Source organism: Brachionichthys hirsutus, chromosome 2 (assembly GCF_040956055.1).
Source record: "Brachionichthys hirsutus isolate HB-005 chromosome 2, CSIRO-AGI_Bhir_v1, whole genome shotgun sequence".
NCBI lineage: Eukaryota > Metazoa > Chordata > Actinopteri > Lophiiformes > Brachionichthyidae > Brachionichthys > Brachionichthys hirsutus.
The window spans coordinates 3,330,529-3,352,884 of NC_090898.1; the positions used below are offsets into that span (position 1 = coordinate 3,330,529).

General features: G+C 43.8%; 1 protein-coding gene across 1 annotated transcript in view; it reads right to left on the bottom strand.

The window, feature by feature from the left end:
- The window catches only part of mtor (mechanistic target of rapamycin kinase), a 75,405-nt gene extending 54,366 nt beyond the window's left edge, over positions 1 to 21,039 (bottom strand). The window contains exons 1-21 of the mRNA XM_068752653.1: positions 21,018 to 21,039; positions 20,446 to 20,588; positions 20,152 to 20,260; positions 19,839 to 20,071; positions 18,415 to 18,615; positions 18,198 to 18,332; positions 17,840 to 18,115; positions 14,998 to 15,106; positions 14,633 to 14,816; positions 14,286 to 14,414; positions 13,854 to 14,098; positions 12,791 to 13,000; positions 12,383 to 12,588; positions 10,613 to 10,735; positions 10,037 to 10,120; positions 9,163 to 9,255; positions 8,639 to 8,773; positions 7,658 to 7,787; positions 2,841 to 3,091; positions 2,651 to 2,737; positions 960 to 1,127 (exon numbers count right to left, since the gene is read on the bottom strand). Of these exons, the coding sequence (XP_068608754.1) occupies positions 960 to 1,127; positions 2,651 to 2,737; positions 2,841 to 3,091; positions 7,658 to 7,787; positions 8,639 to 8,773; positions 9,163 to 9,255; positions 10,037 to 10,120; positions 10,613 to 10,735; positions 12,383 to 12,588; positions 12,791 to 13,000; positions 13,854 to 14,098; positions 14,286 to 14,414; positions 14,633 to 14,816; positions 14,998 to 15,106; positions 17,840 to 18,115; positions 18,198 to 18,332; positions 18,415 to 18,615; positions 19,839 to 20,071; positions 20,152 to 20,260; positions 20,446 to 20,574 (3,237 nt within the window). The 5' untranslated portion in view covers positions 20,575 to 20,588; positions 21,018 to 21,039. The remainder of the gene's footprint in view (positions 1 to 959; positions 1,128 to 2,650; positions 2,738 to 2,840; positions 3,092 to 7,657; positions 7,788 to 8,638; positions 8,774 to 9,162; positions 9,256 to 10,036; positions 10,121 to 10,612; positions 10,736 to 12,382; positions 12,589 to 12,790; positions 13,001 to 13,853; positions 14,099 to 14,285; positions 14,415 to 14,632; positions 14,817 to 14,997; positions 15,107 to 17,839; positions 18,116 to 18,197; positions 18,333 to 18,414; positions 18,616 to 19,838; positions 20,072 to 20,151; positions 20,261 to 20,445; positions 20,589 to 21,017) is intronic.
- Positions 21,040 to 22,356: the final 1,317 nt, after the last annotated feature.

Consider the following 22,356-nt stretch of genomic DNA (forward strand, 5'->3'; position numbering starts at 1 on the left):
ACGACAAAATGTGGGAAACTTCACTCTATTGAGCATTTTTTTGAGATGTGGCTAGACTTTAGCCAAGATATTAAGATATGAAAAATCACAAAAGTTAGGCTAAGCCTTAAATTGTTACACAAAAAATATATATAAAAGCACTCAGAGCGCAGACCTCCGCCGAGCACCTCAGTCTCCCGATATCGTGATTTACACCAAAAATAATGGCCCTATATTTATTTTGTCTCTATTTTTAGATTCCTTAACCATGAAAACAACCCTTTAGCAATTAGATTCACATTATTAGTTTAGAAGAACACTTTCAGTAATGGCGGTTTCTTCTGGATCCAGATCCGTAGCTTTTGATGAAACAACAAATCCGTTTTTCCACTACTAATTCCACAGTGTCTTGGTAAAGGCCAGCATAAACAGAACCTCCTTTGTGGAGAGGAAATGCAGAGAGATATTATTGAACGTGTCCAAAAATAAAATTGCTTTGTTGTGAAAATATAACCCGATTTCAACTGGATCTGTTTCCTCAGGTATTAAAGATAGAACTAGGGAATACAAGACGACGAAGGAATACGGGAGAGCCTGAAATCACGGAGGAAACAGAGGATGTTCTGGCAGAGAACTGTCCAGAGAGGCAGGAGCTGATTGGGTGAGATGTGTAACAGGTGCGTCTCATTTAGTTCAACGATGCCTCTGCAGCTGTGCAGGAGCAGAAATCAACCTGCAGCAAAGTCACCATAGCAACCCTCACAAATGGGGTTTAATGTTGAAATTAAAAAAACTTCAGATCCAGAATACTTTTTTTCATGATGGTGCATATCAGACCCCTTTATGACTGTGATTTTTGGTGAATTAATTGAATAAATATTTCAAAATATATTATGTTTTGAAAAAGCCTCCATTATAAGTAAATGGGGGAAATCCAGATGCATTCACAGATACCTTTTTGTCATCTGAGTCGCACTCACCTTCATGTTGACACTGCGGCCGGTGCTGTTGTCATGCATGAAGACACGCAGCATGTGTGGGATAAGTTGTGGCAGGTAGAGCTTGAACTCCCCGCCTAAGGCCACTACGATCTGCTCGATCAGGAGGATAATGGTGTTCTGCATGGGGTTGTTGGGTGTCCAGTACTCCTAGAGGTCAAAACATAACATGGTTGCATGAATTAAATATATTTCTTTGAAAAAGGATACACAGCTCATACTGGCATTTAAATATTGTCAGATAATGATGGTACGCTATAAATCAGTGGTCCCCAAACTACGGCCCGCCTCCACATTTGGCCCGGCCCCCTGAACAATACCAGACAAAATAAATACATACATTATCTTTTTTTCATTCTGTTTTATCAATAATTTTATTACATTTTTTTTTTTTATTGTTGATGCTTAAAGGTCAAACTCAATAGTTCAGGGCTAAAATTGAAAATAGCTATACAAAGACATTTGTCTGCTTTTTTTAAGTCTAATAATCTAATCTAAGAATAGATTAGATTATTTATTAGATTATTATCGTCTTCTCTGAGGTTTTAGTGCCGTTTTGCCAGCTGGCAATGCATGTAAGCCCAGTCTATTTCCAAATGGCATCGTAATGCATGCATGAAGCTGGCATGTCTGTTTTCCACCCCACAAAAGTAAGTCAACTTACAATCTGTCCTAAAAAGGTTACAGAATTAAAGCAATTCCAATGTTGGAAGTTAAGTTTTTACAGAATTCAGAGGCTAAAACACTTAAAAGGCACTATGTCCTGCCATTTTTTACTTGTATAGTAATGAGGATTTTTGTGCATCTTAGAATTTAGGTCAAAATGTGTCACAGTTGAGGAGGTGAGTGTGAGGGAGACATTTGGACTCTCTGTTCTCCTGAGAAATGCACCGCTGTGATGTGCCAGAGGCAATGAAAGAGCGTCACAATACGTGATGGCAAGGAATGAAGACAATTTCCTGTCATCTGGGACTGACATTATGCGCCGCTGAGACTCAGGACACCGTATTGAAAAATCAAGGCGCAGTTAACGTGTGTAAATTAGAGATAACAGCAACTGGAGTACGTCTAAATACTTGGTCACGCAATCAGTCAATGGGCTTCAGCTGCACGATCTGGCAGGGGTGTTTTGTCAGGGACAAGAAGTCTCAACCAGCCCCCACCCCCCCCCAACTTCCTGCTTTCCTTGCCTGTGGCAGCTGCCTAGAGAGCAAGTGAGTGTACATCCTGAATGGCTATTCCAGCCACCTCATCTGGATGCAGGAGCTGAGCTGGAGCAAAAATGAATAGATTCTTTGTTTTACCTACCATTTATTAACTCAAAGGGACTCGGCCGGAGCGGTCCAGCCCGCTCAATTACTTTGGCGCTCGGAGGAGTTATGGCCATCGCAAAAGTCTGTAACTGTGTTCCTACAATTCCAATACGAGGACAGTCATACGATATTTTATGCCTCGTTATACGACTCGTTGGTAGGAAACGAGTGTTTGTGCAAGGGCTATGGCTTAAGCAGTTGTTCCATAGCATGTGATGCAACTGAATGTCAGCATTCCTCATTCGGGGGGGCGGGGGGGGCTCCGTTCAAAGGCCCTGCACACATCGTTTTCCTAAGGGCTGGATGATCTCTATGTTTGGGGATTAGAGTTGGGTGGAAGGTGTTGACGCAGTGACTCACTCTGATGAGGGTGAAGATGTCATCCATGTAGGGACGGATGTGGATCTTCACAAAGCACACCACCATTCCCATCTGTTGGAAAAGGAACTGGAGAAAGGGGGGGGGTCAAAAAAAGGGTAAGAGATCTGCTTTGAGAATAACTGTCATTTATTGATGAAAAGGTAGAGAGATATTCCACCGTGAGACCCACCTCTCGGATACTGGCGTCGCAGACCCGGATGACATTCAGGAAAGTGGGCATGACCTGGGGCAGGAACTGGACACACTTGAGCCCCAGAGACTTGAATATGAAGGTGACAGCCTGGACCACCATAGTGTGGTGGTTGGACAGTGAAGGGTCCCTTAGGATGCGCATCAGAGTGACAATCGCCACTGCAGGGTAAAACTCGTCCAGGGGCAGGTTGCCCATGTTGACTAGCATCTCACTCGTACTGTAGTCCGCTGCGTGGAGGGAAAAACAGGGACTCGGTTTTCATTTTTTCTACACATTAATCATAAGGAAAGGAAATTGATATGATCAGCACTGAACCACCCACAGACGGAGCCACGCAGACGACTCATGCACACACTCACAACTACAGACAATTTGGAGTGATCGATTCATCTACAGTGCACGTTTTGGAAGGTGGGAGGAATTCGCACTGAGGTTTTGTTGGACCACCTTTAGCTTTTATTATGTCCTGAATTTCACCAAGGCATCATGTTCTTAAATTTAGGCAAGGACACAACATTTTATTTCCATCCAGAGTTGCATTAGTATTTGGCCAAGCTTTGGTATTGATGAGGGGCGCTTCGGGCTGCTGCATTAAGTCTTCTCCGACAAGGTTGTGGTCTAGAATGTGGTAGTACTCAGGTTGTCAGATTCACAAAGTTTTTTAGGCACCTAGCATTGCTGAATTTGCTGTAGACCTGATCATTTGAACAGATTCATGCACCCCATCATGCCTAGGGCCTAACGGGTATAACGGGCGCAACACTTCATCCACCCATCATGCCTAGGGCCTAACGGGCGCAACACTTCATCCACCCATCATGCCTAGGGCCTAACAGGTGCAACACTTCATCCACCCATCATGTCTAGGGCATAACAGGTGCAACACTTCATCCACCCATCATGTCTAGGGCATAACGGGTATAACGGGCGCAACACTTCATCCACCCATCATGCCTAGGGCATAACAGGTGCAACACTTCATCCACCCATCATGCCTAGGGCATAACGGGTGCAACACTGGGGCGACGGTGGCGCAGTGGTTGAGAGGGTCGTCCTACGACCGAGAGGTTGGCGGTTTGATGCCCGGCTCGGGCACATGTGTACACTGTCGTTGTGTCCTTAGGCAAGACACTTCACCCGCGTTGCCCGGGCGCATGCGCACGCTGCGACCAGCAGCAGAGTGTAACTGCTGTAAGCCAAATCTACCTTCGGGTACCTGTTAAGTCACCTTACACCCTTACTTCATCCACCTGTCTTCTTACACTGATGCCCGTTAGTCTGGAACAGGGTAAATATGGACTCAGCCTATGTGACCCTTTCCTTGCTCTTCTGATAACTTCTGGTTTAGTCCCAATCCTTGGAGTTCTCTTTGTGTATAGAAATGTTTTTTTTACCATAACTATTAAACAAAGCCATGAGTTCTACTAGAGTTCTGAGTTTTGAAAACTATTGTAACAGTTTAAAAATCTTAATAAAATTACAAATACACAAGTTAGAGCTGTAAACGTGGAACACTTCGCAGCAACAACCTGAATATGACAAATGTAACTATTCAAGCTTAAAGTTTTTGGCTAGAAAGACGAACTTGATTGTCAGCGTTTGTGATGGGTCTATTTAAAATTCAAGTATAAGACATTCTGAGGAGCCGAAATACTTGTGGCATCACAAGTTTATGATCAGGAGTATTTGGAATGGTTTTAAGATAATTTTTTGTGAGAATCAATAAATGGGGGGTCAGTCTGTGTGGAGAACTCTTACGTTTTTACAAGGCATCAGAGAAAGTAGACGTCTGGTATTCAACGATTCACTGGCCTGCAGGAGTACAGTTTCAGCTGCTCCAGTTGTCTTCCAGAGGAGTCTGGACTCGAGGCATAACAGACTGGCACAGTTTGCAGACTTAAGAGGTTTGCGTTGCTTTTGGATATTTTATCATGCTGGCCTTCACAAAGTGACAGTGATGAATCGCCACACATGCAGCTGTGCAGCCAACAAGCAGGCTTTAGTGTTTGCCGACTGAAACAGGAGCACTGCAGTAATCCTGACCTCAGCTGTGTAAGAAGAGCTAGAATTATAGATGTAAATACAGCAACTTGGTTTTATGACACTGGTGTGACGTGATTGGCCATGTTTGAAGTCAGGTGGGGGGTGGCAATCGGTTGACCTCCCACGTAACGAAAAAAGAATATGCTGTTAAATACTGCGAGCACCCCAGACGGTGACCCTGACAAGTCTCTCAACAGACATACAATCTCCACGTCTGGCCACAGTTCATTTAGCTGCAGAACAAACTGGTAAAGCCATTACCATCTTGTCCGAGGCCACATTCTGAGACACGTGACCGGAGGACACAAGTTCAGACCCGTACGCTCCGTACGCAGCACACACGACCGAAGTCAGACGCTCTTCAGAGGAAGACACCTTTCAAAGATTGTCAGAGCTTCTTGAATTACTGGGTGTCTCAATGCAATCACAGTCAGCAGAATATAAATGATGTGGTCCCGGCTAAAATGACACCCTCAGACCTCTCAGTCTTACTCATCCCTCGTTTCCCATACTTGCAGATATTTTATCTTACTACCACATTTATATCGTACTTCATTTTCTGTTTGATTCTAATGTTTGATGACAAATCATTTGAATCTGCTCAGGTTGCGGCACGCAGACGTCAACACATCTGGTCTCCGACTACACTACCAGCCATTTCCAAGGCCTCTTCGACGTTACATTTCTTCATTGACCAAAAGGATTTTACAATGCCAATGTATCAATGATTTGATTGTGAGCAGGGTGAATTCATCATATAAGAAACACACAGACTTAGTCCAGCTATATTAACATGTGCCAAAGTAGATTTGAGCCCATCTGAGTGAGAAAGAAAATAGCGCGGTGCAGAACTCCAAAAATTGTGCACGAATATGTGGGAATTCCTGGCATTTGTCAAGTCAATTTATAAATATGGGCATGAAATTGTCTTTAATTTAATTTTTAATCTTGCCATCTGCATGTGCGAAAACACTTAATTTTCAAAGTACATTTTATTCTAAAAATATTAAAAAGATGTGTATATTACGGTATATTTCACCAAAAGCTATGCAACATAGAAACTCTCAAATTGTAACCTTGGAGACATAAAAACAAAATATTATTAAATACCACCATTTTAGGGTCTGGTTGTTGTGTGCCGAAAGATTTGTGAAACAATATTGAATATCTTTTAACTCATTCAGTGCCCCAGTTTACACGCTCAAAAAACGTCTTTAGACGTGAATGGCACTCAGAGAGTTAAATTATCCCACATCAATCATTATTAGGCCATGCATGAGATTAAAGCGATTTCCATCGCTCGCCTTGAATTAAAGATCTCCACTCCATTCTTAGCAATTGTATGACCCTCGAAACTTGCAGATGCTCATTGGGGTGGTTTATAACTTGGTGCTCAGGTCAGACAGAAAATGGATTGAAAGTAATTAAAAACCTAACAGCATAGCTGCTGAGAAATTGTGCTTGAACTTGAAGGTGCAGACATACGGAATGACCTCACTGTACTCTATTTCAAATTAAGTGTTGACTTAAAAAGTGGAACAGCCAAGCTGTCGGCAGACAGAAATATCACTGGTTCATTCAAGCCAGATTCAGCAACTCCAATAAATGAAGATGAAACCTGATCCTCTCTGGAGCGAGTGCGTTCAAACCTGCAGGACTTCAAAGGGGTGTTGTACTCTTTCCAGAGCACTAAGTTGTAGCTAATGGAGAAGTCTGCACAGTCATGCTTGAAAATATGCATACAGATCACATCTGCACAAATGGCTGCTCTATTTGCACGAGTTATGTTGAATTATCAAATCACACGGAATTGTTGTTATATAAATGTTGTTAAGTGGATGCAATGTCAGTTTATCAAAACCTAAATGTGGCAGAAGAACTGATGAATCCGTATGCCTTGTTTTTCATGTTAGATGGCTTTTTTTTTAATGATGTTCTAAAATGCACAACCCCTTCTGAAAATCTGTGACCTAAAAAAATCAAGTGTGTTTAACTCATTCAGTGGCATTAACATCTAAAGACGTTTTTTATATAACCCTAACATTCATTGCCAACCCCGACATTGAAATCGGTCTCTCTTCAACGGCCAATAACTCCGGACCGAAAAATGGTCGGAACACACTTTCTTTTCCTGATGAATGAAGAGACTTTAATCTTTCATTTGGATTCATTAGGCTCGGTGTTTGCATAGACATTGTAAAGAATATTCTGTGGGGCTTGGAAAATCAGGCAAAATGAGCTAAAACTGGGGCACTCAGTATAGAGCCGAGTTGAAAATGGCTGGCACTGATAGAGTTAAAGTTACCTCACAGTTCATATTTAAGATGTGTGTTACTGTCTAGACTGCTTGTTGCAGATATGTACACGTCAAGGTCTCATCTGATCGTCTCTCTGTAGACCCCACATATAGGTTTTACTATAAAAGCAGCATAACATCAGTTACAAAACAGGAAATTAAGTATTATCCAAAACTCTATCAGGCCCTCTGAACACAGACAATATAATACCATCCTGGAGGCCTTGACATGTGTGTGCGCACACATACACACACAAACAAACACAAACAAACACAAGCTCAATGTCCTCAATGGCCACAGAGCAAGCTTGTAAAAAAGTCAATATAGTTTCAGAGACTTTTCAGATGCTATGCTATGAATTAAAGGACCCCTGTTACTGAACACAAAAAGGCTTGAAGAAAAGTGATCAACACATTGATCCCCAAAGTTGCGATTGGAAATAAATGGGCCTACCAGAGTCCTGGCTGCACTTGGACTCAGACAGACTGACAGCGGAGGCGTCGCGCGACTGGTCGATCATGCCGATGTTCACCTTGTGCTTATAGGGGTCGAGGGCTCCAAGGAGACCCAGCACACGGATGGCCTGTTGGAGACACACAGCACAGCACACTCCGTCAGCAACTGTCTGTTTGCCCTCTACGAGAATATACTGTCAGCCTCAAGACTTTCGGACGGACATTTGTTGAGTTGCAAGATGCTTTTTCCTGCTCCGGGTTGTGACGTTTTGCTGAAGTAGTGTGTTTCACTAATTAATTTTAGACCCAAAATGCAGACTAGATTTCATGAGTATGAGGTCTTTGCGGATATTGTGGGGTTTTTTTTTTGTTCTGAGACTTCCGCTGGAATCGATATATAGTGCTGTAAATCCAGGTTGACTACAGCTGCTGTCCTCTTCAAAGCAGTAAGCAGAGCAACCGTTCAGGCCTGCAGACGGAGAACGCATGATAATAAAAGCATCGATCTTTGGTGGGGGCTATTTTCTTAATGGAAAATGTCACGACGTGAGTAAATGAATGAGCCAGAGTAAATATTCAAGGGGGCATCCACCAATGGTCGATGAGCCTAACAGGATTTTAAATCTGTGAGATAAAAGGAACAACTTTATGTCCAGATACCACCCACAGCACACAAAGCCAGTGTTCTCTATGGGATATAATTTACCAGCAGGGGAAGAATCTTTGGGGGACAATAATAGTTTACAGGAAATGTTACAGGAAAAAGTTACTTTTAACTAAAAGGAAAATGTGTACACTCACACAGCCTGTGTGTTCATATGATTATAATTCATGTAAACAGACCTCCATCTTTTGCAGCGTGTGTTGACAGGAAAGGATTCTGGCCTCATGGCATCTGACAGAATCCTAATTGCTGCCGATATAAACTGTCGGTGGGAAATAAGCGTTTGGGAGCTGAGATTGAGCCGCCCATGCATACCTCTCTCCTGATGCCCTGGTTTTGTTCCGTCTTGAGGAAGTTGAGCAGCACCTCTAGAAGGGAGGGGTACTTGCGATATGGCTCCACTACATAACCTGTACTGGCCACCTGCTGGCCCAGCGTCCACAGCGCCACCTGATGGAGAGTCACAAGCACGTCTCCTTTCAATAAAGCCGGCAATATAGAGGCAGAATTAATTTACCTGCTCTTGTAATAAAATGCAAAGAATGTGTCAAAAGTCATTTATTATCAGGTTTAAACTAACACACAAACTTAAACTCTTTTCTCAGTTCAGGTTTATTTTCTGGACCTCATTGTTCGGTCCTGGCACGCAATCCGGTTTAAATAACGCATACCAGAAGCACAACGATTCTCAACATGCTTTCAAAGTGACTTACAGATACTGTAAACATTAATGTAGGAAATAAAATATTTTTGAGAACTGTCAGTAGTACTGGGTGGGGGGGGGGGGGGGCTATATAACCTGGAACCGTGTGAAAGAGATGTTCCTGTTTGGGACTTACTTGGCGTTTGGCCAATGAGGAGGAGTCCTGCAGCATGTCCATGATGATGGGAAAAAGCTCATCCATCCATTTTCTCATTTCCAGGCCACTCACCTGAAAAGGTAGGAACAGGAGACCCTTCAAAACGTTTGAAAAACTTGGGAATTTCCTGTCACTAATATTAACATGACCTAAAACTATGTCTGTTGGTTTTCCAAGAACACCTGGATAAACCATACTCCCACCCAACCTGCTACGTACATACAGAAGAGAGACCCAGGTACTCTGTGGGTCCTGATCCAGCACCAGCCTCTCTCTGTCAAGGCCATTAAAGGTCTTGGGAAATGACTCAAATTACCTTGATTTGTTTCTAAAAATGTGTCTTTTGGCTTCTGTCCATTCGTCCCTGTCCCACTGGATTGAATTCATTAGGTCACAGCATCCTTTTTGATCCGTGCAATATTATTAGTTTGAACTCGACACAATGGGACTGAAGGCTTGCGTATCAGTTTCGGTTTTGTATTTCCTACTTTCTCTTGGTTTCTCTGGTGTCGGTTCCTGGGCAGCTGGAAATTCGCCTCTTCCTGCACTGAGTCGACCCTGAACATCTGTTCCACCTGAGAATCTCTACACTTTGTCTGAAATCCAGAGTCTGTCTGGCCCTAACCGGGCTTTCCGAATTCATCTGTGGGGACTGCTGAACCACATGGACAGGCTGAACTTTCTACCTCCGGAGAAGACAGACTGAGATTGTCTGCATTAAAAGTATTAAGTTAAGAGAATACAAGAAGTAAGCTTAATGGTTACGGCCAGTTTGTTTTTTTAAGTAGAGAACATTTTTATATACAGGCTAATATTGTTGGAATGAATCTTCAAACAATAAAGATGACCTTACCTGAGCTAATTCACCAATGGTTGCAAGGACACTAATAACCACTCCAGGGTTGGGGTCTGGGTCTTTAAGCTTCAGGATGAGTGCCTGCAAAAATAAAAATAAAAATAAAAAAGTAACTACACTAAGCGAATTATCTCATGAAACCCCAGTGTTCCCCTTCTTTGTAAATAATTAGCATTTCTGAATGTACAAACTTGTAATCAGAGAAGAATGTTTTTAGAGGTTAAAGAAATGACTATCAAGACCCAAACTTCCTACCTGATGCCAGTTCTGTCACATATTCAAATATGCTATGCTAACAGATGTTAATGCAGCCACGAGGTTCAAGCAAACGTTTTACGCTCATAGCTTCCTCCCCCCTTTATCAAGCTTCTTGTCCTCAGGCTCACTCAGCATGACATCACAATATGCATTTACATCAGAGGGAACAGAAGGCACCCTCCAGCTCCACCAATTGAAATCCAATAAAAGATATGGACTTATTACTAAACATCGGGCGCGTCCAAAGACAGTGCTCGTGTTCCTCTCAGGTAACAGCAGGATATGTAGAACATTTAAACTATAGCAGAGTTGCACCTTAAGGATGGGCTCCATGTAGGGCCTTATGAGGCGAGGGGCATTGGAGACGAGGTGACCGAGCATCCGGGCACTCTGCTCTTTGTTCCTGCCAACGCCACTGTGCTCCAGCTCTGTCAAGATCTGCAACAGAATTTCAAATCCGATTAATAATAACAACAAACCCAAACCCCAGAATACATTTAAACCTGGCTGAGACCTCGCAAGTGGTTCACGACAGTTGATCATCGTCTTGTGGAGAAAGACCAAATCATGAAAAACGCAAAGAGACAACAGTCTCCAAGTTACAGTGTCTTAATGTTTGCACATGTAGGAGACATAGGGAATAAAGTTTTAAAGAGAGACACTTCAGGCTTACAAACTGGAGTCTGACAGCATACAACATCCTTTGCTGCCCTCTAATGGCGACTAATTGAAACGACAGACAAGTCATTGGTAAAAACGTGCACATGGACTCCCATCCATCCATTTTCTTGCAGACGAAACCACCTCAATCATCTCGTCTACAGCTGTTGGAAGGAAACCGGAGAACATGGACAAAACCCACATAGACATGGGGAGAACGTACAAACTCCAGACAGACAGGAATCAAAGCCGGGACATACAATATTTTTCTTTCTCTTAAGCAACCTCACCTTAATTTTACTTTCCTGAAATCAAGGATCAAAAAATATCACCCATAACTTTGTCCCATTATTTACCAAAGGAGGCTTTGTTCACCATCTCTGCGTAAATTAACTGTAATAATTATAATCCTGACCTAAAAATGACCGGTAATAATGAAAATGCATCACTTTGCTGCTGCTGTTTAACAGCCGTCATTGACTTCTGGCGTGTGAGAGTAGCAATTCTAGAAGTCAAACATGTTGAGTGTCAATGTAATCCATTTTAATCCCACAGAAAACTCAGAATTTACAGACAAACGTATACACAATAGGGTTGAACGATAATTTTTCTATACCTGTATAAGTTCTTCCAATGATAAGAAAATGACTTATACCGGTATAAATGATCATTTAAAATGGCAAAAAAGCAGAGTTGATGCCGGCATGGTCCAGCGGTGGCGGAGAAAAGCATAGCGGCGGAGAAGCGGAGAATGTGGACAAAGAAATTGTTGCTAAACGGGGAGGTACCGCTGTAATATGGAAGTGGTTTGGTTTTAATAGAACAGATGTGGAGCAAGAAACCTTAATATCAAAAGTTTGGCAAAACAGCAGTGACGGGAAAAGGTGGGAAAATCGTTCATCCATCTCAAGCGCAAACACAGAGTTGAGTACGAAGAGTGTGTCGTGATGCGTGAGACGGAGTCAGCGAGCACGTCGTCGACACTGAGCCAGTCAAAAATACTAAATAAAGTCTGAAACTCATGTTGAGTTTACGGAGTTAGTTCAAACAATATTTAGCTGCATTACTGTTTTGAAATTTGCAGTCGCTACAAAACTGTATACCGGTACTTGAATTCTGAATACTTTGCACTGATCTAGTTTGGTAAACACGATGCACTTGCTGTGTGGCAGTTTTTACCAATAAATCAATAAATGTGCTTTACAATTTGAGACAAGTGTACCATATTTAATTATATGTATTATAATATATTTGTAACTTTTTATAGAATACTCCACCCAATTTAATTATATCTTCATATCGTGATACATGCTGAGGTCCATATCGCCCAACCCTAATACACAAGATGATTCACAGAAAAAGAAAAAGAAAAAGGCTAAATCACCAGGCGACCCGGACTGCGTCTCGTGCCGTGCCTTTCCCTACCTGGATGAGCATCTTGCGTAGGAAGGGCATGACAAAAGCAGGGTTCATGCTGCTCAGCCGGCCGATTGTGCAGATGGCCAGCTCTCTGATCTCAAACACCTCATCATTCAGTGCAACAAAAAGTGCCTGCAAGTTCTCGGCCTGGGCGAGGTGCGTGTCGAAACGCTCATCTAGAGATGCCAGCACACAGTATCGAATGTCTGGATCTACAGGGGAAGTGGGACGAGAAGAACTGAGAGATTTCCACACTCAATCGACACATCATGGGCGAACAACAAGTCGGCAGATCTCCATTCTCATGCCACAGAGGCACTATTATGTTTGAGTCAAATGCTCATTCTTAGAAACTTGTGTTTGCATTTCTTACAGAGACCTTAACACATCATTTATCAATGAAAAAGGGAATACCTGGGTCAGTGATGCCAACAACTAGCAGCTTGCTGAGCACATCTGCAACGACCTGCACAGCAGTCTGGCTGACGACGTGGCCGTTGATCAGGTGATTGGATGGGGTGAGGAGGCGCGAGCAGGTCCGAGCTGCCTCCATCCGGACCTCTTTGTGCTCGCTGTTCAGGAAGTGATCAGCACAGTGACGCACAAACTGAGTGAGGGAGTGTCCTGGTGAATGAACAAAGTGAAAATTATTCCAAAACTTGGGGTGGGTGCATTTGTGATCCTTGGCCTTCAAGAGTAAATCAACTTTCAGCATGGCAATGGCCGCCCTTCAAGTTTCAATGTTTCACCATGAATGCAAAGATATAAATGGAGACCTTTTTTTTTGCATGACGGGTAAGAGTCCTACCTCAAGGCCAGGAAATGCCAATTCAGAATCCTAATCAGTGCACCAGGTGCTGGCAACAGAAAGTAAGCCTTCTGGGCAACCAATTTTATATACATGCATGTAAAAATGTCACGGAATCGTCGAACCTTGGTAACAAACAGTCAAGGCCATGAGACGTGCACCGAGCTGTCAACCGGCACTCAATGCCAAAGACAACTAAGGCCGTTTGTGGCAGAGCAACGGAAATTGTCCAATTCCTTGTCATTGTCAATAGTGTGTGTGTGTGTGTGTGTGTGTGTGTGTGTGTATGCGTGCGTACACACACACACACACACACACACACAAAAGGTTATAAGAACTTAATTTAAAGAGGAATATCTTCAAAACAAACAGATAAGTCTCACGATTAAGCACCAATTTAGCCAGTTCTTGCTCCATTCATCACGAGGCACCGAGCCCTGAAATCCATCAGCCCTCCTTTCATAATGCGCCGTGTTTCTGTTCGGCTGGGCACGCTACTACCGACACTTTATTGAGAACCAAATTTAAGATCATTCATTGTCAATTGTTTGCATGTTTATCACTGTATTTTTCCATTCTTGTGAAATAAATAATATATATATATATAAGAGAGAGAGAGAGAGAGAGAGTAGCGCTGCTATAAAGCTGCATCTTTTGCCAGAATCTTGCCTTCGAATTCGAAGCTTCCCAGCGTGCGTAGAGCCAGGGTGATGCTGCCGACATCACTGGCTTCGGGGATGTTTGTGAGGCTTGGCGACGACAGCTGGTAAGCCAGGCCTTTGGGCATGCCGGGATGCCGCAGCGGCTTATGCATCAACACTAGAGACAGCATCTTCAGGAGACCGTCCTGGATGTCCTTCTTCAACTGGGGGATTTGGCGGCTCAAGTCATACAGCACCGCCGTCAGTGCAGGACTAAATGATGAAGAAAAAACAAACCAACCACAGATCATTCATGATACCATTTATAGATGGGTGCAAAGGGTGTGTTCATCAATGATTACAACTTTAATCACAACACTGGACTGGAATAAAAACATAAAAAGCAACATTCATTCCACAGAAACATTTTTAGCATGCTGAGGAACCAATGGCGTCCTACCTGAGTCCCACAGCCAACATCGGCTCCAGCAGCTCCTTGATGTCCGGTTGGATGCTGGGTCCCATAGCTCTGGACAGCATGCTGATGCAGGTGAACACCGTGGCGTCCACCTGCATGGTCTTCTGCCTCCTGCACACAGGACAGACGGCAGGGTTTGGAAAAGCAGCGTCTCGCTCACTGAGCACAACACCACCAAAAAGTATTCAGATTATTTAAATAATGACTCTTAACTAAATTAATCAGGGCAGGATGGAAAAGATGACATGTCAACATTTGTGACAACAATGTGTGTGTGATAACAGAAGTGAAGATGATAAGGGAGACAACCATGTTTGTTAAAAACTGACTTGTGTGCAAAGTCCTTTGGTGGCAGGGCGGCCTTGATGATCTCAAGGATCTTGCTGAGGTACGGCTTAATTTCCACCCTGACGGCCACCACCAACAGCCCCAGCGCCTGGAAAGCCGCTGTCCTCTCTTTCTCCTTCTTCAGACAGGCCAGCAGGTAGCCCATGGTGTCAGAGAGGTACTGATCTGCACAGAGCAAAGGGTTAACTATTCATTGGGGCTCTATGAACCTTTGACAGATCTTTTTTTTGTAACAACGGCAGAAGCCGGTGGTTACATTGACTGGTGATATTGAACAGCTCCATGTTACTGTATTAAAGAGAGGTTCAAATGGACCTAGCCACAGTTAGACATTAGCTACTCCCACCTGTAAAGATATGCGGCTGAAAGGCAGCCAGGCGCGGCAGCAGGTTGAGAATGGTCATCTGGATCAGAGGGTTTTTACTGGCTTTGTATTTCAGTACCCACCGACACACCTGAACAGAACACACAATAAAGGTTTATGTTAAAGCCGATCGATCCTGTATCGGGACTGTCTCGTGTCGTTAACCCTCCCACCAGGTTCTCAAGTTTAACTAACAAAAAATAATATTTCTATTCAATAATCTATGATGCAGCGATACGAAGCATCTGACTAATTCTATAAGGCAGGGGTGTCAAACTCATTTTCTCCAAGGGCGACATTAGCATTATGTTTGCCCTCCAAAGGCCAAATGCAAACCGTAACACAGTAAAAATGTAACTAAATGTAATGTAATTTAATGTAAAATAAATGTAAATACTCCTTAACATGCTGTTAAATAACTATTTGTTTATTTTATTTAACTCAGTAATTACAATAAAATATTAAGTTTTGATATCACTTTTTGAAAAGGTTGTAACTTAAAAATTGTTAGAGATAAAGCCTTACTGTAAATGAGACAAATCATAATTATGAACCAAAGTTTGTGATGGGAATAAATTAACACATCTAATAATGTGGAAAAGTTCCATTCAAATGCAATCATCACGCAGGAACAAAGATAATCGATACAAAATCAAAGCAAAAGCAAAAAGCCACCACCTTGTCTTGTCATGGACATGCAGAAACCAAAAAAAAAACTGAAGTGGGCAAGATAAAGAACATTCCCGAGTCAATGCTGCGGAAAAGACGTCACTTTCAGTATCAGCACTGGACATCTCATATGTAGCCGACTACCTGTGGAGCTGTCCAGTGCTGATCCTGAGCGCCATATGTAGCCGGGATCAACATGTCAGCACATGCTGGAAAAAACAAAAAAGTTCAAATAACTTTCAATAGTCACCTCCAGCAGATTATTAATTCCTGACTGCAGCGTGTTGCTATTGTTATTGCCATGTTGCTGAATTTTTCCGTTTGATCAGTTCCCTACTTAAGTTACAAACATTGCATATTCAATTGTATACCGTAATTCCCGGTGTACAAGCCGCTACTTTTTTCCAATATTTTGAACCTTGCGGTTTATGCAACGACGCGGCAAATTTACGTATATTTTCCCACTTTCTTTACGAGCCGTGTTTCGTTAAAGCCTATTTATTTTCGTTACAAAATTAACGCCCGCCCGCCCGGAGGGAAAGCCCCGCTTGCGGTAGCTGGGGAGATCCGCGAGAAGGGCCCGGCGCTCGTCCAGAGTCGCCGCCGCCGGACCGCCGTACCCGGTCCCCGCCGCCTGTCCGACGCCGCGTAGCGGGGAAGGAACCCACCCCCTCGACCTCCCGGGCGTCCCCACCCCTGCCGCACCACGCTCCCGCGGACGGAGGATGAGGGGCACGGGGGCAAGGGGGACGGGGACACCCCGCCAGGCGCGCGCGCGCCGCGCAGCCTCCGGCGGGCGGAGAGGGGAGGGCGACGGGGCGACTGCTCCCCCAGCCGCGGCTCGAGCCCAGCCCCGCTTCGCACCCCAGCCCGACCGACCCAGCCCTTAGAGCCAATCCTTATCCCGAAGTTACGGATCTGATTTGCCGACTTCCCTTATTCTAACATGCCAGACGCTGTTCACCTTGGAGACCTGCTGCGGATATCGTTACGAGCCGTGTTCCGTTAAATATCATTTGTCTCAATGCACTTGCGGCTTACGAATATGTGCGGCTTATTTTAGTACAAAATATATATTTTTTTTAATTCAGTGGGTGCGGCTTTTTCACGGGTGCGCATAATAGTTCAGCAATTACGGTAGTTGTAAAGATATATGGATAGATTATTGCAGTTATTATAACATAAATCATTTCAATTGATCAGGTTAATAAAACCACACGATTCCATCGATCGATAATCAAACTTAATCAAGTAAATAATATTAAATAATAAATAAATTAAAATATCATCCAACACAAGTTATGGCATTAACTTTGTTCAAAACTCTTTTGTCACAGTTGCTGCGGAGAAGGTGATCGGCTGCAAGCTGCCATCCCTCCAGGACCTGTATGTCTCCAGGACTCGGAGGCGTGCAGGTCGGATCACAGCCGACCCTTCTCACCCTGGACATGGATTCTTTGACCCTCTCCCCTCAGGCAGGAGGCTAAGGTCCATCCGGACCAGAACCTCCTGCCACAAGAACAGCTTCTTCCCCTCGGCTGTAAGACTCATGAACACTTAATAACTCTGTCCCGAACTCTTGAACATTTCATAACCGATAACTTGCACTGTTCTATTTGCACTGCGTGATTACGCTAGTTTTACTGCTGCTAATATAAAATCAATAACCATAATAACCATAATTCCAGATTGCAACACATAACAAAAAAAGAAAATGGCACAATTTCCACTCGAGCTAGAAGAAAAATGTCAAATCAGCATTATAATAGCCGGCCCAATGCTGGGCTATTGTGGTGTTGCCGGCAGTGCTCGGTTAGACGCGCTCCAGCGGCTAAGTCGTGTTTCGTCTCTCCGTGTCCAAACAGGGAGAGTCCAGAAGCGGTTTAAGAAGGTAAAATGATCCTCATTTATTACAAAACACAACAAAAGTATAATCAATAAAACATGCGTATCTGGGCAAAACAATCCCGCCACAGCGGTCAAAACCTGTATGCCCTTCCGGGTCAACACCTGTGTACCGCCTGATTGGCCCTGCCTTATATACCGCTTTCTGGCCACAGCGCCACACCGTGCACAACACTGGAAACGCATTCCATCACGCATTTGGCTTCTACAAGGATCTAGCAAAACGTATTGCTGCTGCTGCCAAACGTACCTGGTCAAATCGCTCTTCCATCAGCTCACGACAGTACCGACTCTCCACCAGCGAGCTCTTGGCAGGCGCAGGCGTGGCTCCGAAGGTGAGGAAGCCCTGAGGCGTGCTGTAGCCCAGCAGGCCCAGGAGGGCGTTGGACTGCTGCGGCTGCACAGACTGGAAGCTGGTGAAGGGCGTGATGTGTCGGGGCTTGGTTCCAAAGCCCATCAGCTCCTTGCAGTACTTATCATGGACCAGCTGCTGCTGCGTGATCTCCTCCATCTCCTCACGCATGCGCTGCCACACGGAGCACGACGGGTGAGAGGAAGGCGTCACTTGCAAATGTGAGAATGTTTCCACAGTGAATTCAGACCCTCACCTCCCCCTCCATGCTGCTGATCCGGACCAGCTCATTCAGGATCAGAAGGGCTCCGTGGACCCTGTCGTCACGATTCATCCCTTTCTCTTTGGCTAGCGTCTCATCAAAGCCTTTCTCCGCCTCCTCAAACGTTTGCTGTCAAAGATACAGACCTTCAAGTTGGTTTTCCACCCGGACAATGCAATGCGTTCCGGCATGACACAGCGGAATGCCTTACTTTGTACCACTGTGGTTTCTGCATTTCCTTGGTCTCCCTCTGCGTGGTGAGGATGAGACAGGCCCTCAGTGCAGACACGGCGCCTTCTCGAATGGCTTGTTTCGGGTCCCATACTGCGTAAAAGATGTTGTCAAAGAAAGGCTGCACTTGCTGAAAGAAGAAGGTGGGGGCACTCACTGCGAGTTCCCTCAACACCAACACCTGGAAGAGGCAGAACATCCATTCAGAACTCCTCGTTAAACGTCCTTGTTGAGTTTGCTTCTTTGAAATGCAAACACATCTGTGAATTCAGATAAAGGGCTTACATTGTTCACGTATTCTAAATGTTAATTTATAAATAATCTTTACTGGAAAGGTTTTGCCCTGCTGCATTATTAAATGAGCTTCCAGTTATAAATACAGTAGTCCCTCGATATAATGCGGTTCATTTTCCGCGACTTCGCTGCTTCGCTGAGTTTTTTAGTGCAATTTCAGATTTTTTTTTTGCACTTGAACGCGCCTTGAAACGACGCAAGACGAAGGGGCACGGTCGGAGGAACTGTGAAATACGCGCGAGGTTGATCATTAAAATTAAATTCGTTATTTCTAAAAGCTATCATGTTTATTTGTTAAGCGTTTGTTTAATAGCGCTCTTATTCTCTGTGTAAAAAGAAGCTTTTATTTTGTAGGAGCATAAACGTCACGTCCCTTATGGGTATCGTTCTTCCTGTTTATATATGTAGCCGGCTAGCCCCGCTGCCGTTCCGCCGTGCTAAGCTATCCAATAAAGCAGCCCACGAGAGGCTAAAGACAGCACGAGTAGAATATTTGTTCTTCTGCACTCCAAGCGGCTCTTTCCTCGACCTGCACGCCTTAACATTATTAATAGGAAAACATTTACTGTACGTACTATATATTTATATTTCTCCAACAAATGTTTCGTTCTGAAAAGGTTTTGATCTTTGGTTTCATTCTATAATACTGAAACAATCTATTTAGATTAATGCCTGACTGTTAAAAGTGTATAAAGTGTGTGGTGAGGGGTTTAACAGCCTTAAAACATTTATGTACATGTATAATAACTAAAAAATAAATAAAGATTACTACATTGCGGATTTCACTTATTGCGGGTTGTTTTTGGAACGTAACCCCCGCGGAAAATGAGGGACTACTGTATATAAACATGATACTGTCATTGTTTCTATTTTACTGCTTGCTGCCAATAAATGCTAATAATGCTAATGCTTGTAATCAGTGCTCATCAGAGACGCTCTCATTGAATTTAAGAACTACTGGAACACCAAAATGTTTCCTGCTTTAGACTTCACAAGTTATTCCTGTTGACCTGTCCTGTTCCCTCATCCCATCCCACATAAAACTCCACCAAGTCGTGAAGCCATTTCAACAACAAACATTACAGGCTGTGCCGTCTGTGGTCGACTTACTGCAGCGTGACGTCTGCCTTCGTTTCGGTCTGCTCCCAGCCACTCCAGGGCCCTCTTCACCTCAAACTCCACATACTCAGCAGTAAAGGTGTCCCCCGCCATAGAAAGATGCCCCATAGCTTTAGAGGCCATCTCCATGACTACGGGGTCACTGGAGGGAAGCAGGTTGCGGAGGTAGTTCGCAAAGCGGCTGATCCTGGTGGCATTTCCACCCTCGACTCCGATCAGACTCACTGGAACGAAAGCATTTATTAAGAACAATATGCTCTTAAATTACGCATATTCTGTATAAACTAAAGTACTTGTGTCTCACCAATAGCAAGGATCCCTCCTTTCTTCTCATTCACATCTGAGCTGGATACCAGCTCAAATATGTGGTGGTTTAATTCATCATAGAATGTAGTGGCTTCGTCTTGGCTTAGCTGTAGAAGGTACAAAAATAGATCAATGACAGCAACTGCATGCAATGTTACTGCAAAAAGGCATTCCCTATGGACCCTGCCTAATTAAAGCAATACCGACGGGTTATGGGTTCATGCCCTCTCCTGTACGTAAAGAATCAAATCAATTCTACAGCCCTCAGATATACGTGTACTGTTGCCGTTACCTCTCTGAGCTCGGTCGTCACATAATGCTGTAGGTCTTTGGCAGATTTCGCTCTGGTATCTTCATTTCGACTCTTCAACCCGCTGACAAACTGTTGCAGCACAGTGGCTGTGCCCGACATGATCACCATTTGGATGGCCCGATCTGTAACCAGTGAAAGCAAATAAATGTGCTGTCATTAACAAAACGTTCTGGTCCACACAAATACGATGCAGAAAATACAATACAGGGACCACGTAAGTACTCCACTTTGTGATGTTTGTTTACACAGGGCAATGTTGTTGTTGTTGTTAGCTAATGCTATAGCTAGCTATGGTGTCGAGTTTGCTAACCTTAGCAAAAACAAATCGTCAACATGGCTAGTTAGCAGCGAGAAAGAAAATGCAACCTTCTGTCCAAAACAATAGAATAACACAACAATGTGCTCCACGTCAGGTAAGTACACTACAAGCAGCCCGGAACCTTAAAATGCATCGCGTTGGTGCGCCTTGCCAAAGTCAGCTAATGCTAATTAAGCGAGATAACTTCGTGTGACAAATTAGCAAGATAGCAAAGACGCTTTGCGTAACTTACGTGTTTATATGAATATATCGGCCACCTAGTTGCTATTCAGCTTTTGCGGAATATTTCTCATTTCACGAAAACCGGGCTCGCCTGGGGTACTGTGAGTTAGCTACGGTATCGCTATGCTAAGCCAGACCTCCCTCCGAGAGATGGGACGAACAACACTGGCGCGTCATCACTGTGTCGAGGGCGCATGCGTGAAACCCCGTATTGGTGCGTACCGCTTTAACAAAAACCCACGTGACCGATACAGGAGTCGTGTCGTCCGGATGTGCCGCGACAAAAAGGAAACAAAATGTATCGACTTGTTGCGGGTTCGTGGATGGAGATTACATTGTTTGCTGTCGCCCAAGGGAATTTCCGCTTTGCTCCCATTCATGGATCGTTCTCGGAAATGTGTGAATGAATCCATTTTTAGTGTGTACACAAACATGTACACAAACATGTACACAAACAAGCAACATTTGAACCCTGCATGAACAACTTCACTCAGCAAACAAGTGGATAAAATGATATTATACAAAGATGATCATAGTTTAAGTAAGAGACGAGCAATTGAATAAAGATTAAATATTATTTCACAGGCTAATGTTGGGTTTACAGCATGCGAGTTTTTCCATCTTTTTTTCATTTTGTTCACCTGCAATGATTTTAGATTGCAGTTAATATAACATGTACTGCTGTTCAATACAACACACCACAGTTACGAAGCTCATTCATTCATTCATTCATTCATTCATTCATTCATTTTCCAAACTGCTTTGTCCGTTACCGGGTTGTTCTGGAGCCTATCCCAGCAGTTAACGGGGAAGAGGCGGGGTACACCCCGGACAAGCCGCCTTTCACCACAGGGTTACCAATCTCAGTTAGCTATAAAAAAATATATATATATCCAGTATAAAGGATTTAAAAAATTGACAGCAAAATAACTAGTTATAACGAAGCTGTCGTTGATGTTTTTAGCTCTCTGCCTCATCCTTCACATGTATTTCTTGCAGTGGGGTAGAGCAGAACCAAGGTGGAGAAGAAACGCAATCCAAGCCTAGGTCTGGTACCTGGAGGAGGAGAAGAGGAGGTATCGAGCAGTGGAACTTGGATTACAAGGAGCCTGGACTAAACAGACCTGCCAAAACAGAAGCTCACCTGGCCTAAACTCTGGAGGCTGGATCCCTATTGCATGTCGTTCCTGTTCCCTGCAGCGTGCGACACGCCTCCATCACCAGCAACCTCCAGTAATATCTGGACACCACCTGAAGACACCTTTTCCTGGCCGAAAGCGCCAGTTATGCAGTCATGAATGAAGTATGTGGCGACATCAAAGACATACTCAGCAGTATAAAACGAAACG